Source organism: Micropterus dolomieu, linkage group LG20 (genome assembly GCF_021292245.1).
Source record: "Micropterus dolomieu isolate WLL.071019.BEF.003 ecotype Adirondacks linkage group LG20, ASM2129224v1, whole genome shotgun sequence".
NCBI lineage: Eukaryota > Metazoa > Chordata > Actinopteri > Centrarchiformes > Centrarchidae > Micropterus > Micropterus dolomieu.
The window spans coordinates 16,794,571-16,811,827 of record NC_060169.1 but is presented as its reverse complement, the minus strand read 5'-3'; the positions used below and the strand labels follow the sequence as shown (position 1 = coordinate 16,811,827).

At 38.8% G+C, this 17,257-nt stretch overlaps 1 protein-coding gene across 1 annotated transcript in view; it reads right to left on the bottom strand.

Annotated features, from left to right (window-relative positions):
- syt7b (synaptotagmin VIIb) overlaps nt 1-17,257 on the bottom strand; it is a 49,230-nt gene that overhangs the window by 8,726 nt on the left and 23,247 nt on the right. The window contains exons 5-7 of the mRNA XM_046032834.1: nt 15,468-15,590; nt 5,409-5,414; nt 31-154 (exon numbers count right to left, since the gene is read on the bottom strand). Coding sequence (XP_045888790.1) covers nt 31-154; nt 5,409-5,414; nt 15,468-15,590 — 253 coding nt within the window. The remainder of the gene's footprint in view (nt 1-30; nt 155-5,408; nt 5,415-15,467; nt 15,591-17,257) is intronic.

Genomic DNA, 17,257 nt, shown 5'->3' with positions numbered 1-17,257 from the left:
TAGCTATGCTGTGTTGACATTGTGTGTTACCATGAGCATGTCACTGGTGACTGAGTTGGCCAAATCAGAAACAGAGGAGTTAGCATCGTGGCGGCGTCCAGTCTCATCTGGGGTCTGACCTCTGGGGCTGCTGCCTGGTTTGTTACCTGGGGTCCTGTTAAAATGGACACAAACACACACAAATTCACATAAACATGCTCATATTCAACGCTGGTATACAGTAAAACTTTTGGGCTGGTTTTCATGGTTTGGGCATGGCCCTTCACTTCCAATGAAGGGAAATCCTCACGCCCAACATACAATGAATTTTTAGAGAATATTGTGCGTACATGTTTGTAGTAATAGTTTCAGGAAGGTCCTTTCCTGTTCCAAAAGTTTTATTTGGAAGAACTCAACGGCAATTGCAAGTCAGGCCTTCAACATCAGACCTCTCTAATAGTATTGTAGCTGAATGGGAGCTACCTTTCCAAAAAAATGGAGGCTGTCATTGGAGACTCTTGAGGGACGATAGTAGTTAGTTACTAGTAAGACAGGAATAGTTACTAGTAACTAATGGAATAATTACTAGTAACTAATAAATAAGTAGTACATTTTAAAGTTTAAATGTTAAAACGGCTTGCCATGCCGATACAGCCTACAAGGTGAAGGTTATGTGAGGAGGTAGTCAAAAAATAGGCATGCTAATTTTCAGTAACCATTCCTAGCTAGGCTGTTTGTGCTCAAAAGACCTTAACCAGCAGAGAAGCACACATGACTGTCAGTGATAAATCTGTTATGTATATATATGTATTTTTTTTTATAGCAAAAGAAAATACGCTCAAATGAATGTTGCAGCATATTAATAGCATTATTTGAGGTTTTGGGAAATGCACTTATTGGCTTTGCTGTCGAGATATAGATGAGAAGATCAATGCCACTTTAATGACTGTACGCTAAAATATGTAGCTGGAGCCAGCACCCTGTTAGCTTAGTTTAGAAGACTGGAAACAGGGGGACACAGCTAGGCTGGCTAGAATCAGCCCAACAGCACCTCTAAAGCTCACAAATTAACATCTTGTTGGTTTAATTTGTACAAAGCCAAAGTGTGAAAAATTACAAGTTGTGGTTTTACAGGGGGGTCGCTTTGCTGAGAGAATAATGACTTGGAGTCTCTACTGTTTGCCTGGCAACGGCCCCCCACTGTTCCCAGTCTTTATGCTAAGCTACTCTAATGGGGTGTTGGTAGCAGCTTCATACTTGCCATGCTAATATGGGAGGGGTGTCAATGTTCTCATCTTACTCTTGGTAAGAAAGTGGAAAAGCTTATTTGTTATAAACTTTATGAGTGTCCACATGCTTTCAAGCAAGGGAGGCTGTGGTGAGTCTCATTGCTCAGGGCTACAACAGTTGGATTAACTAAACATTCAAACTGTCATCTAAAAACAAGGTCTTACTATATTTGCGTATAATTCTAACTAACAAGCCCCAAAGCTGACAGCAGTGTGAGATTTGGTCCATCACCACCTGTCCCTTTACAAACTCTGAGGATTGTCAATGGACAAACCTATGTCAAAAACTACATTTACAGGACAAGACCTTTAGAAAATAAGAATAATAATCTGTCTGATAATCCTTGAAACAAAATGATAGAGGTAAAAATTGTATCTATATTATGTAACGATTTGGTAAACAAGGATAATAATAATAATGATAAAAAGATCTGATACCAGACTAGGCGTATTGACAAATAAGACTAATGAGCACTTATCACTGTGAGAGATACAACCCAGGGAGAAAAAACAGAGAGAGTCAGAGAGACAGAAATACTCAGCGAGGGAGCAGGTGAGCTATAAAGCACAAAGGTAAAAGCAGAAGTGAGATTAGAAAAGGCCGGTATTGTGGGAAAGATGATCCATGAGGGAAAGATACATTTCAAGACTTATCTGTTCACAGAGGTTGAGAAAAAGTGAAGGAGAGGATTTGTCTTTGTTAAGACTCAGAGGATTAATTGAATGAACAAAGTGAGGTTACTGACTCAAATTATTGTGAGACTTAGACATCACCAGACACACACAATAACACACACAAGCAACAGCTGAAAGAGAAATCGAGAAGAGCAGGGAGACAGGATAAAAAGCCTGGAAACAAAACAGACCAGACTTGTTGGGTAAAGAATCGGATGCTCTAAAGCACAGAAGGGAAGCAAACTGACACGTTCCATGGTCAAGAAAAATAGAAGGAGGCTGGACAAGAAGGGGTGAGAGATGGACAGGGTTTGTGCAGCAAAGAGACAAGCGAGAGAGAAACACAGAGAGGAGGAGAAAAGGATATGGTGTGGATGAGAAAAGAATTGATTCGTCACTCTACGTTTATTTCCTGTGATCTGCAGGTCAGGGCACCGATAATGCAGCGCAGACTTAATTCAAAATGTAATGGTTTCTGTTTCAGAGCTCAGCTTATGTATCTGCTTATAAAGACTTCTGAACCATTATTCCTCTAACAGGTCAAACTGGTGTATGCTGAGAAGAAATTACAGCTCATAATATCAACCCCTTAACACATCAGAGAACAATGTGTTGCCATAAAATAATTACAGAACACCTGGCAGTCACACACATAACACCTGGCTGTCTCACTGTGTTATTTGACGTTATTCCCACCTGTACAGTTGTGTGCTGTGTTCAAGGACACTGTTTTACCTTTTTAATGAACTGATTAATATGATGATTCTGTTTTTTGCGAGAATATTTAGGACTAATTTGTTAGCCTGTAGACTTATAACTGGACTAAGATCATCTTAGTCTTACAATGTTTTTGGCTGAGAGAATCTCAAACAAATTTACTGGATGGAAATGCGACTTGAATGGATATGGGAAATGTCAATAAACTATCACACCCAGGTGAACTGATCACCACCCTTCCCTTGACAACAGAAACAAAACATGCTATCTTACTGGTATCCTAAAGGGTTTGATTTTACCCCAATCAAGTGTGTATTTTCAATTTATTTACTAATGAAATAACATGTGCAGATGCTTAAAACCTTAAAATTTGTCTTTTGTCACCTTTCTGTTTTCAAATGTGTTTTCAATGTGTGGGAATTGTAGGGACTGGTTTAAAAACTGTTGGCGCAGTAAAGGCAATACTGACATTTGAGTGTCAGCTGCCAGTGCTAAAATGAATATGTAAAATTCAATTCATTCTTGAGATGAGGATAAATTGTTTAAAATGTACCCCACTATCACCTACCCCCTCCCTCTAAACAGTTGAGTTGCAGCTCAGCTACACGGATGACTCTTTAGAGGCATTCACCACTTTAGAGCACATAATATATGCCTGTCAGCTGAGTCTCTACCCAAAGAGTCTATAAATGCTTGCTTGTAGGAGGGGTTGGCTCAGTGACAGCCCATTGAATCCTACTAAATCAACACCCAACACACAAGACAGAGACCACATGAATCTTGAACAATCAACCAAACATAAACACAGCCAGGAATGTTCTCCATTATTTACAATGGGGATCTGCTTTTCATTCTACTGTGCCGCTGTAGATATTTGGCCATAAATCATCTTAGTCATGCAGAGCACATGCAATACCATAACACAGCATATATAAAACTCTAAAACTGTATGGACCTGCATATATTATCCATGCATTTTTCCTAACTGTAAACGTATTCACTGCTCCGTCTGCTCCCATCCAATGGAGCACTGAACCAAACTCTCTGTCTGTTGTTGTAGCATTTGCATAGATGTAATCCAGCATTAAGTCAAAGACTTCGAAGAAGCCGGTTGACCCGGCAGTTGCGCCACTAAGAGTAACCAAAAGAAAAAAAACGTTTCTCGGACAATAAACCAACAGAGCAGATACTCTTCCATTTCTAACTAACTTGAGACACACAGTTAGGTGTTTATTGGGCAGGCAGACACGAGAATAGAGAAAACAGATAAAAAAACAACTGTGGTAAACCAACAGCTAACCAAGTGGACATAGTAAGACGTAAGACGACTTCTGTCAAAAAGTGAAAGCGAGAGTAAGGGTTTCAGGAATAGGAAGCAAATCAAAGCAAAGTAATACCCTCACTTCAGGTTGATGACTTAATGTATCATAGAAAAACATAGCATCATTAATTACACAGTGGCAGTCTCTTAACAACATGTGTACATTTCATTGACTGGTCTGTGTCAATGCATGTATTTAAATGACCAAAAAAAGAAAAAACCACAAATACGCAGTAGCCAAATTAGACCAAATTACAATATTTGAAACAACTGAGGAAACAGGTGCACTTCGCCTGCTTTAAAGGACAGCAATACGTATTTTTGCCCCAAATTAATTTCTTCTTCTTTTTATCCTTTTTTTCTTTCTTTATTACATTTTCTCCTGCTGTGATCTCCTTGAATGTGTGCAAATGCAATTGCTTTCTTGTTGTTTGCATGATGTGTCATTTACAAAGACTTCAGAGCTGTCATGTGTTCTGATGAAGGTTTCATGCCGAAATGTGCCAGAAGTTTTGTCATTCAATAAGTTACAAATAAAATTCCCCAAAATTATCAAAATAATTTTTTTTACCACTAGATTGCTGCCTTTTTCCTAAATTGGTTTTAGAGAAACAAATTTATTGGAGAAATTTATTGGAAAAATAGCAAAATAATACACTTGTTTCATCAAAACCTTCTATTCCTAAATGATTTGTATTAGACAAATACATTTGTGGTGTTTGCTTGTCATAGTCACCACAGATGAACGTATGGTGACATGAAAGGCAAATAAAGACCTGGTGCTGCACAGAGCGTCCTTGAATTATGATTGTTAACAGGGCAACGGCCTGGGGGACATAGAGCAATCGGATGTGGTAGTGAGGTAAGTTCATCCACGCGTGTAAATATACATATTTACTTACTGTCAAATATGCACACACCTGCACACACGCACAGACTGCAGCAGGGCACTGATGGTGCATAATATCTCAAGCAGACATGATAACATCCTCAAATTAGCTTTTTGTCCAGAGATATAAAGAAAATGATGAGACTTGGTGCAGAAATACTCCTGTGTAACACCCAGGAAATGGGAGGAATTATTATCTTTCCACTCAGTTAATCCTCACTAAAAACAACTGAATTATTCTCACTGCAGGTATTTTGGATTCAACGACAAAACTAGACATAAACTCAACATTTTTGCAGTTATCAGAAAGTAAAAATGAGCGCACATGTATCATGCCACAGTGATAAATGTTGGAATTTGCCCAGACAGAAGGAAAGATATCTGTAGCTGCCTGCTGGTCGTCTGAAACACAACACCAGTTACATAATTCATTCTTTAGAGGTTGTTGTAGCCATGACTACTGAAATGTGTGCTCCCACTTAAGGTTGTACTCACTACCATCATGTATTTTACACGGGGTTGCAGTTACCATGGTAACGGGAGCCTTCAAAAGAGGGCACTAAAATCCAAGGAAGTTCCACAGAGAGGGGCATATACTGAAAATAGCAAAAAGCCCACAAGGCAAAGGGACTAAACATTTAGAAAGCCTTTGAAACACACCCCTGGAACATGCTCTTCTTTGATTTATCTCATACCTACCCTTTTTCTAACCCCCTATGACCCTGTGGAAGCACCAAAGCACACACCACTGGGTATGTGTGAGCTCATGCTGAAAATGGCTGATTCATAAGTGCCAAAAAAAAGTGCAGAACAACCTCCAGCCATGATATTCAAAACAACAGGCAATGACAGAAATAGGCACGTATGGTGTTACCTTCTACTCTTAATAAACAGTCTGGATCATCAGACTGGAACAAGTTCTGATCTCAGTCTGTGCTTTACTTTTGCAATGGTAGGGAAATGCAAATGAACTACCAGCAAGTCTATAAAACGACACTAATGAAAACACACACACACATGCAGTCCTCTCGGAGGTTGAGGGCACTATCCCTGGAGAATAACCACTTTGATCTGATGCCCTGAAACTCAAAACCCTGACTTTTGACCTCATGGCCTCAATCTGGGACTGAGCTGTAGGCCATCTACTCTGTAACTGGACAAATTCGGTCGTTACATCCCAGGGGGAAAAGCGGAGAATTCTTATCTTATCCTATGTCACATTTGTATTGTCTGTTTATGAGTCTGTTCAGCTTTGATTTATGATTCATTCACCCAGCTTTGATCACAGTACATCATGTCAGTAATTACAGGAGAAGCGACAGGATTAGAGAAAAAAATAAATAAGTGCAAGCAGAGCTCTGGCAGCAAGAAGCATGAGCGAGAGAGAACGTCTTCATTCAGATCAGGCAAAGCAACTTGCGGTTCATATTTACTGGACGACAAGAATTTTAATCAGAGGTTTGCATTGTCACACACGTGTCATAACCAAATCTTTGTTTTCTTTCTGGCCATACTGTCCTTCTGCATGCCTCCTCGTGTCTGGGAAACAGAAAACTAATGGAATGTTGTGCACACAAACCTAGTTGCCATCTGTTTGCTCAAAGATGGCACTTAAGTATCTGTATGCACACTTTCTAAAGCAGAGGTGGAGTTTTTATTTTCTAAATATAACCAATCCTGGGTGTGAGAACTAAGAGGAATAAAAACTATTTCAAATGCTTAGCAAGAATAATCAGCAGAATCTGTCTCAAATTATCTGTCTTCAATTATTCATTTGATGCACTTCACTGAATAAATACACTTATGTGTACTAAAGTTTCACTTTAACTCATCTAAAGAGAATAATGTCTTTAAGTTGTGTTTCACTTACATGTTAAAGTGAATAAATCTGTTATTTTTAGTTAACTGGCAAATTACGTCTTGACTTATTTGCACATAGCAATGAAAAATCCCTGTGTCCTAGAAATCATGTTTATACATGTATTTACAACAGAAAATACACACAATGCCACTTGGATTAAATTTTTTATCATCTAAAAATGTGCTTCCTGAAAGTATAAGCAAAATGTGCCCTGACAATGTAATTAATTTGTTTCATTCATGGCAACTGTAGAACGATAATGATTAAGACTGACTTATTGATAAAGACTGACTTATTGTAAGCCTTAAAAGTTAGACCTCCAGGCTAACTCAGGAAAAAGGGCCATGTTTCCAAATTAACAATCAGTGAGTGACACCTGCTGACCAGTGGCACCAAATGACAGAAAAGAGCTAAATGTGGCTCATCATTTTTGGTTTGTTAGTAATATTGCAAGCGAGCAATGAGAAGAGGATGAGAAGGGACGTGGTTGCTCACTCATCTGTGTTTTTAAGTTAAAGTAAGTTAAGCTAAAAATATTCACGGCAAATTAGTCCTTCTTACAATAGCCAGACAGCTTTGTACAACAGATGAATTTAGACATCTATCTGAAGTTTGACTATAAGTTTGATCAAAGCCACAGTCTGTCTTTGTAAAACCAGTCCATGATCTCCAGTATCCAAGATGTTATGACAAAAAATTATGTTTCGGGTCAGAAAGTAATTGGCAAAACAAATTGGTAGTATAGAAATGTAATTTCTAAGAGACAGGGTTAAATGAGAAGATTCTTCACTGTTTTATCTGTGTATGAATTTAAAAAAAATATGTTATGATACATTCTTACAGGTTAGTTGTCCACTGTGTACAAGCTGACTAAATAGTGATCACCCAGAACAACGCCTCAAATAGAATGTGGATCAGAGAGATCATTTGAAAAAGCTATATTTGTTGCTATATTACCCTTTATCACTTTGCGTTATCATTCTCACTGCCAAAATAATTAAGATAACCTGCCTTAGGATATGAGATAAGTTACAAAAGTGACAGAGATTTATTGCATTTATTTTTATAGCTGGCTTCATGTGAGAAAACAATATGAAATAATATTAGCTTTCATCATTTAGATGAGTTGAACAAGCAAGAAATAGAGCTGAGATTGGGTGAGTATAAAATTCTGGAGTGTGTTTGGAGTCACTCCTTAAATCTTGACACTTGCGACCAGTGTTGGGAGAGTAACGCATTACAAAGTTACAAAGTAATGAGTAATGAGTTTTGGCAGTAACTTAAACGTAACTAATAACTTTTTCAAATTAAATAATGTAATTACATTTAATGAAATTTTACTTGTTACTTTTGTCTTGATAGCCGACAAATGCAGCCTATTCCCCAGATTTTCCGGTATATGATCTAATGTCACCCGACTTTACGGCGGCACAATTTGAAATGGTCAAAGAATCAGCATTAGACTGCACACAAAGGCTGACAGTTCAGGCAATGCGAGCTTGATGTCCTGGAATTACGAACATTATTTGTCTTCCTTGGGATCAAGGACAAAAAAAAATTGTGCCGAGTTGCAGTCTATGTGCAAGCATGAGAACTTTATCGACACCAAAGACTAGTAATTCTTATCGTCCCGAAGCACCTAGCAGAACAACATGCTTCCACAAACCTAATCATGAAAGGCCCCCGGTGCTAGCTCTGCTGACCAAGGAGGAGCCACTCCATCCAAACAGACAAAGCCTGATTTTAAACCCAAGAATTAATGTGCACATAGCTGAACAGACAGATTGCCAGGTCTATTCCACTACTTACTTTTCATCGTAGTGATAATAGGTTTAATGATAGGTAAAATTTAACACTGGTCTTGTACCATACTGTGCCACAGAAACACTAAAATAATATAGCTATGTGTGCATTTATAAGAACTGAAGCAGATTAACTAATTACTTTTACATGCAGTAATTAATAAAGTAATTACTTTTGAGAGAAGTAACTACTAATGGTAATTACACATTTTCAGTATAGTAGGAAATATACTGGAACCAATGCATGAAAACTGTCCACAAGTGAAGTTCATCCCTTTTTTCCGATGTACAGCAATGAAGCAAATTTATCAGCCAGGCCAAGATGACAGTCATCTAGGCTGGCAGAGGAGCGCTGCTGTGACATCATCCAAGTCTCAACACCCTCAGGAAAGGATGGATTAGGTGAATAAGGAGATAGTGGAATGGAGAAGCGGAAAGAGAAGGAGAGAAACTGGCATAACAGCAGCGCAAGAAAAAAGGTTTAATAACTGCAGTTAAATAAACTCTGGGGAGAAATTGAGAGAGAAGGAAGAGGTGGAGAGGGAATGAAGGTGAGATGAGGAGACAAAGTCTTATTGAGAAACAAAATGAGGGCTAGAGTGGTAAGAGAGGAAATTGATGAGGGGATGGGGAGAGGAATGGGAAGCAGAGGGCGAGGGCGGGAAAGTGGATGGACGGTTGCGAACATGAGGGATGAGGGTTACCAGCAGGGCCTGGATGGGAACTGTGTCTCCATAAACATGCTGTATCTGGGTCTTGCTGATCATACACTAGCCCTAGGAGACTATGAAACACAATATAAGTCCCATGTCCCATGATGGATGAGGCCCAGGCTCGAATGTCAGCCCACTCAGCGCTCCCCACCAACAGGGACAAATCACTCAGCCTCCGCCCCCTTCAACACGCAGGCTAATACAACTATTGGAGCTATCTACAGAGTGCGACGGGTTAGATGCTCTTTGAATATACTTCTGCTGCCTTGTTCTTGAGATTTTTCCACTGGGAGCTGCTTTTTTTGTAAATAATGCTTCACGCATAAATAACCTGTAGTGGTGTCAAATACATATGCATTCAGATAAAAGTCAAATTTGTTAAACGACTTCAAGAGCACTATTTTTTTCCCCCTTCCACCAATCACTGTCACCTTTGCTGTGACGCCCCCTTCACTTTCTTTTCATGGGCTCTCTTAAATCAGCTCCCTGCTCGTAGCCATAAGCAGCAACAAGGGAAATGGTGAATGAGGTCCAGACTTAGATCTGACAGGTTTTTTTTAAAAAGATGCCTCGTTTGTGCTGACCTACATCACTTTTTCTTTCCAATCATTTTTCCTCCCGGGCCACTGCCAGCTCCAGAGGCTGCCGTGGGGACCAGTGGCTAGCCTGGAGAGTCGTTAGGAGGCATGACTCACTGTGATTGCTGGCTCAGACACACATTTGAAAAAGTCAGATATACCAGCTGATGATGGGTGGCAACAACTTCCTGCTTGATTAAAACTGTACATTCTGGCGTTGTCAAACTCAGAGTGCAGTAAAACGTTACCACTGGAACGATTAAAACTCTGATTCCCACTGAGGTCACTCATACCAACACTGCACACACCCTAAGTTTGAAGCGCACATCAAATGTAATGTACTGTTAATGTACTGATCTTTAAGTGTGTAGGCTCATCACCAAATTACAATATACTAGAAATATTCCTGTTCAGACTTTTGGTGAAAATATAAAAAATATGCTCCTGTATACTGTCAACACTTAAGGTAACTTTGTTAAACGGGAAATGTTTTTCTTTGGCCGCTGCGTGGAAGTGAACAGCCTTATTGTTGTTGGGCAGGTAGTGGTCAGTGGGTTAATCGGAGCTTTTTATCTGAAGGAAGCGGAAATGACACTTATCAGAGCTGTGAGACTGACTCCATAGTGCTGAGGGGAACGACAGAGTCAGGTAATAATTATCTGTGGGTTTGTCGCTACAGTGACCCTTTACCCATTACACATAGTAATTTAATCCATTGTCAATGTAAAATTATTTATTAGTGCAGCTTCATTTCGGTCAAAAAACCTTCACCTGGCATTTAATTTAGCAAGTCGCAGTGAATAGAAACATTACATCGCAGCAAAAGGGGTACATTCTCAAGAAATATGTAAAACAGATAGAACACAGAATATAGTACAGTACGTAGTATACAACAGCATCAGCAAACATGCAGTGAAAATGCCTGACAAAAGTTGTTTTCCAGTGTCGTAGTAATGTAGTATGTAGTATGTAGTATGTCAACAGTGTTGACAGTGTTTGGGAGCTTATTTTTCATATTTTTACTCATCTCTTATTCTCCATAAATCCCATTTTTTTGTAAACAGGTATGCAAAGATTACTTTTCATTCTGACTGTTTAGACTTTGGAAATGTATTTCTCTCCCCTTTTTTGTGACATTTTTCAAAAGATGATGTCTGTGAGGTTTGTCCGTTTCTTTCCTAATAGAGCTTCCAGCTTCTCAAGGGTACATTTTTTGAGGTAACTGATTAAATTTTCTCCTTTAAAGGTTGTGAATGGTCAAACACACTGAAAGCACGTATTATACCAAACTAGGACTTTGCATACCTCAGTATCAGTGAATTAGAAGGACATGATCAACTATCAACTGTAAAGGCAAAAATAACTGTGATTATATTCTAGACCAAACATTCAGAGAGGTCCACGATCTGCTTTTTGAACATCCTGTCATCATATATACTCTATCCAGGCACAATGTATTCTTGGCTTGTATTGAATGAGAGGAGACGTTGACATGCTCCATTTCAGAAACCATTGCACATTTTTCAACGTTTACAAACTCAATGTTCAGAGTGGAGACTGTCCGTAAGCTCTTTTGGGTTTATTCATATTTATTTCCCTGCATCTCTCTGTGTGGCGAATCTCTGAGCTCATTAAGATGCAGCTTCTCCATGCAACAACAGCTTTCTGAGATGATAATAACAAACAGCTTCAGAGCTTCCATCATAGTTACCTGCAGGTGGGTGATTATGTCCAGTCCACCGCAGGGCTTTGGCCGGTCTACCACGGTGACCCAAATTGACTCACATAACAAAAAGTACCACATAAGAGATTAGAGGACCTTTCGCTTAACACAGAGGGAGAAAACAAGGCCTTTGTGTCTAGATAACAGATCAGTGAAAAACAAAATGTGTCCTTTGACAATAATATAATTAACTGTAATCACAGCTGCGTTGGTGTCTAATGGGATTTTATTTCTAAGATGTGATAAGTTTAATACAGCTGTAGATGCTGCTGCATTCCAAACCACAGGTTAACATTAAACTTCTCACAATACACACTGCTGATAATTAACTCTGTAAATTTCACACACACACACACACACACACACACACACACACAAACACACACACCACTCTCCTCTCATATAGTATATGCATGCAAGTTCGGCTGTTAATGATTGAAACAGGCTCCTCTGCAAGTATTAGTTTTAGTTTATAAATGACTGACAGGCAGAAAGAACAGATAATTTCTCTGTGCTATGTTGCAAGCTTTGATCAGCAGTTCTCAGCGTCTGAGTACACACCACTAAATATCTGCCTGCATATTACAACTGATTCCCAAAACTGCAATTTGACTAGACAAGTAATATATGCCTCCATTTATGTAAGCATACATTCTTTTGAACAAGGGAAACAGATGCAGTGTTTTATGAGATAATTATGATTCCCGATTACAAGTTCCTTAGCAGCTGTAGATTAGTGATCACTGATTGAACTCTAAAACACTTTAAAGCTGCATTAATAATTTGTTTTTATAGCTGTGGATGAAGTGTGTAATGTGAAAGAGATTGCTAGTAGTGATGAACTGACAAAGAATTATCCCTAACTCTGCAGTTCCCTTCACCAACACAGAGCTTTTTTTAGTTCATTGTTTTGATTTTACAGCCCGCAAATTTAGTGTTTTGGTTCAATATAACTTCCATCAACTTTGTTTTGTTTCCATCAGTAGCAGAGAGCTCTTTTCAGTGAAAAGGCTCTGATAAACCCACTGTATGCTACCTGTCCAGCATCAAACAGCAGACAAAGTTAGTGACAAGCTGGTGAACACAGTGAAACATTTAGCACCTAAATCCCCAAATATTTTTTGTAAGAAAAAAGGTGGACACAAACACAAACTCCAAATGAATGTTAATATGTCTGTTGGTTCTGTAAAAAGGCAACTGTTTGCTAGCATGGCATGAGGGGGCGCACCAGGAGCCTCCAGTAAAACCCCTAAACCCACAATGGGCCAATGGAGGACCGTGACTTTGCTATTGGATCTAGTTTAAAGTTCATTAGAAAAGAAGACAAAAGAACGGATGTATTATTAGAACTTTTATTCTCTAATTGTACATCCATGCTGTGACTGTGACAACATACAATGGGACTGTTAACTTTTAATACTGCGAGCTAATATTGTTAATATGAAGTTTACTTTTACTGGTGTGGAAACAATTAGTGCTAATTTGTACTAATGAAGATAGAATTTTACGTTTAAAATGTTTTAAATTGTTTTCAGACCTTCATGACATGACATTTATGTAGTAGGAATAAGTATGCACGTGTGCAGAATGGGTCAGGTACTGACACCGTAGATAATTATAACAGACTCTAGGGAAAGGGGGCGCGGCTTGAGGTGGGTGCGACTTGAGGGGGAGCTACACACCTTATTGCCCAAGTGGACAAAAAACTGTTATTGCAGCTTTTATGTCTACATTTATAAAAGCTATTGGACAAGGACAGGGTGCCACTTAGTCTGTTTGTTTACTGTCCACATTTTGAGGGATTGACTGAACAAATATAGATTTGACATACACAGCACACACAGCTTTTGCTTTTATCCTATTATTTCACTATTATCAGATTTTGTGTTTGTAGATATTTGTGCTCCAAGCTGTATTTGATTTCATTAATAAACCAACAGAATCTCAAACCTCTATGGGAGTGTCTATTTTTATCTTGTAGTATATTTCTCTAGAAAGCAGAGAGCAAAGGTTTCCCACTCTTTCTGTCTCTCTTTTACTGTTTGACAGCGTCTTGTCTTGTCACATATATTCTTGGCCGGATCATCTTGTTCCTTCGTTCTTAGTCCGCAAGGCTCCATGAAAACAACCGGGAGCAAGCCAGCAGACAGGCACAGGGGGGTTTACAGGGTAACTACAGAGACAGAGATGAGAGAGACGGACAGATATGATGATGGAGAGCCATTATTAGTTGTGGAAGGACACTAGACAACTTGGCCCTCTCGACCCCTCGGGGTAGAGGCTCACTGGCTGGCTGTGATTACGGTTAGGTGCTTGACAGTGAGAGGGAGAGGATGATGGGGGCAGTGGGGGGGGGTGGGGGGGGGGGTGGGACACAAGAGCTAAGCTCATCCCCTGGCTGACCCTTAGACATTTTGAAATAAATTTTAAAGGCATTTAAAAGGTCATAATTGTCGCAATAACATCAAAAACATATCTTTTCAAAGAGAAGTTTTTGTCTTCCAAGACAGACTGCTATTTTTCAACAACCACAAACTCACAGATGACCTAGTTAGAACAGCACACTTGGATGCACTGCAGAAAGGTTTTGGGAAAACTTTATGCATTTTGAGAAATCTAATGGAATTAAAAGCAGCATTTCTGAAAAGAACAAAACAAAAATCTATGTACTGTTATGTTCTCAGCCTACTAGTTTAAAACAGTGGGTTAAGCACTTTATCCTTCATACAGGGCAGGCTGGAGTCTGCCCTGTATGAAGCTCAGTCTTTTGTTCACCAGCTGAGAGCTGCTCTGAGATCACTGGTAGATGACAGGTTAGCATATTTTTAGACAAGTGTTTCGTGTGAGGAACCTTACTTCTAAATAATGAGGGTGTCCTTCTGTGCCTCTACAACTCATAGATCAGTGAAGAGCTGCAGACAAGCAGACTTACAAAGATCTGGATGAAGAACACAGAGGGCTTGAAAAAAAGTAACAAGAGGACCTGAAATGTGAAGCTGGAAAGAAAATGTGGTGATATGCAAAATATAAATTTGAGTAAGCTCAACATTAGCTGAGCAAAAGGAAACAAACAAAAGGAAAAGGACTAAGCCAGAGTTTTTAGTTCCGTGCTAGAAGTCAAAGAAAAACATCCTGGTCAGAGGTAGAGTAACCCAATTAATATAACTATCAATCAGGGCCGTAGTGAGAATTCCAAGGTCATGTCCTTGGAATTGTTTTTGTGGGGATTCTAATGGCCTAAGGAGGACTTTACAAATGATTATATCAACATTAGATTATACGTGATGGTTTTTAATGGCTGAATATGATTTGTTTTTAACATATTTAAATGTGATGATTTCTGGAAAATGGAGGACTTTTCCACTAAAATTATATTTCAGATGGTTTAGAGGGAAGGAACATCTAACAGTTACCTGATAAAAAAAAATGGAGGCTGGTCAAATGGGGCTTTGGGGCTGACATCAGTATTTTTAACCTCATGTAGTATCAAGCCATCATAGTTAATATAGCTTATTATATATATATTATACATAATGAAATATGTTATTACGATTTCACTTCTTTACTGATGATTTTTGATTGTGAAAAGGCACAGTTTCTTCCAAACTAAGTTTTGAGCACAGTCAAACTATAGTATTTATCATCAAATTGAAAGTGTTTGTTATTACTGTAGAAGTGCAGTCAGTGCTGGTCTGTACTGCTTCTCATTTTAATCCTATAAGAAGAATAAAAGACATTTAAGCAGATGTATTTTTTTTTTTAGGGTAACATTAAAAGTACTTCACCATTTCAGACTATTAACTGTTGATCTTTCAGGGCAGCCTACAGTGTAGACCACTACAGAACACAACATTTTTGTGCCTAACTAATCACATTCCTGACATCTCTCTCTTTCTCTCTCTCTCTCTTTCTCTCATTACCTCTTTTCTGGTGTGGTTTCGTTTTCTTTGCTTGCTGGTGCTTCCTGTAGATCTGGGAGGTTGGCAAAGTCATCCTGTTCAGCCAGCCCGATTGCTAGAGACAGAACAACCATCTTCCCCTCACTGGACACACAGACAAACAAGACATCACCACACCACAAAGGTATGAATACAAATAGGCATGGACACACACAAACACATACTCCAACACACACAAAAACACAGCAACACAAGCAGCACACATTCATTTCATGCACAAAGAGACAGTGGGAGAGAGGATGTTTCATTTTAACAAATGCTCAGTGAACACCTCACATTGCAATGCATCTCAACCAGACCTGTGTGTGCCTTGGAGTGAGTTGAGAATACAGTACAGACTTCATTAATCTAACACTACTGCATGCATTTCTTGCCATTGTGTCAACCAAGTACTTAACAGTTTTATCATTCATCAACATCATCAACATCATCAACAACATAATCATTTTCAAAACCTGGAACACACTTGATTTTGTTGCTTTATGTATTGCCATAACACCCACAAACCATAATCTACAAATGCAATTTACAACATATGGTTTTATGGTTTTCTCTGCAAAACACATCTTCATGGGAGTTTTTTAATGGTCATGTGTCTTGTCACTGTGTGTGCTGCAGCTTAGTGTGTTTCTCCACCAGCAATTCTGAGGGCGTACCTGACTAGCCGCTTAGCGGGCATTATGACGCATGTTGCATAGTGACACAGATAGGTAATGGAAGTAAAGACTGGACTACAAACGAGCTGTTTTCAGGCAGTTCAGGAGAAGTGTTTTCGGCGGGAGATGGTAACTCCCTTTGGGGTGGAAATTAGGCTTTTTTACTTTGCAAACCTATTACATGCACAAAAAAAGACATTCAACCCAATAAAGGAAAGGGGAAAAGCCAAAAAGCCTAACATGACTAGCAAGCATCAAAAGAAACTTGTAAGTAATCCAAAGTTTTTAAGATTTCATTCTATGGAGAGTACATTCATATAAAGAGAAAACATAATCTCCCATTGCCACCATCAGTGATGCTCTGTCTGGCAAATACTTCTCTTTTCTTATATTAGCAAATTAGACTGCATTAGAGGAAAGAAGAAAATAGATCTGATGTCACTGAAAGAAGATCTAAAGACTTTTTTTTTATCTTACTTACCATTCCCTTAGCCAACTCTGTGAGGTTGAGAGCGTGCTATTAAAAGCCATCCAGTCTTTGAATTTCTACGAAGTCTTATTCTCATGTTTTGGATAATGCATAGTGCCTATGATTATTTAATGTACTGCATGCTGTAGCATTAGCATGAACAGTTTCTACTTGATAAACAGATGAGTTTGCCGTTTACTATTTATCACATGCGGAGTTAATTCTTACTTTAGTTCTTTAATACCAACGTGATGTGGTATGGATCATATTACCCCATGCATTGCTAATATCTATTCTTTTATTGCATAATGTTTCCAATGACAATACAAGTAACGATATAAGTGATATTCATTACGGACCAACATCCACAATGTGCTTTTTACAATATATGAGGTTATTTCACGCATCAGTGAACAGTGTGTTCTTACAAGCACAGGGATGCATTCACTTTCTTAAGAGAGTTTTGTTTAATCCACTGTTGATATTGTAGTCATAAAAATGTGCTTCTGATATTAATGAAATGAGCATCGCACAAATCAACAATCAGAACCACTGATGCCTCCATTGGTTTATCATCCTCTGTTATCTGTTTCCAAGAAAAAAACTGAAAAGCATTGTATTGTTTC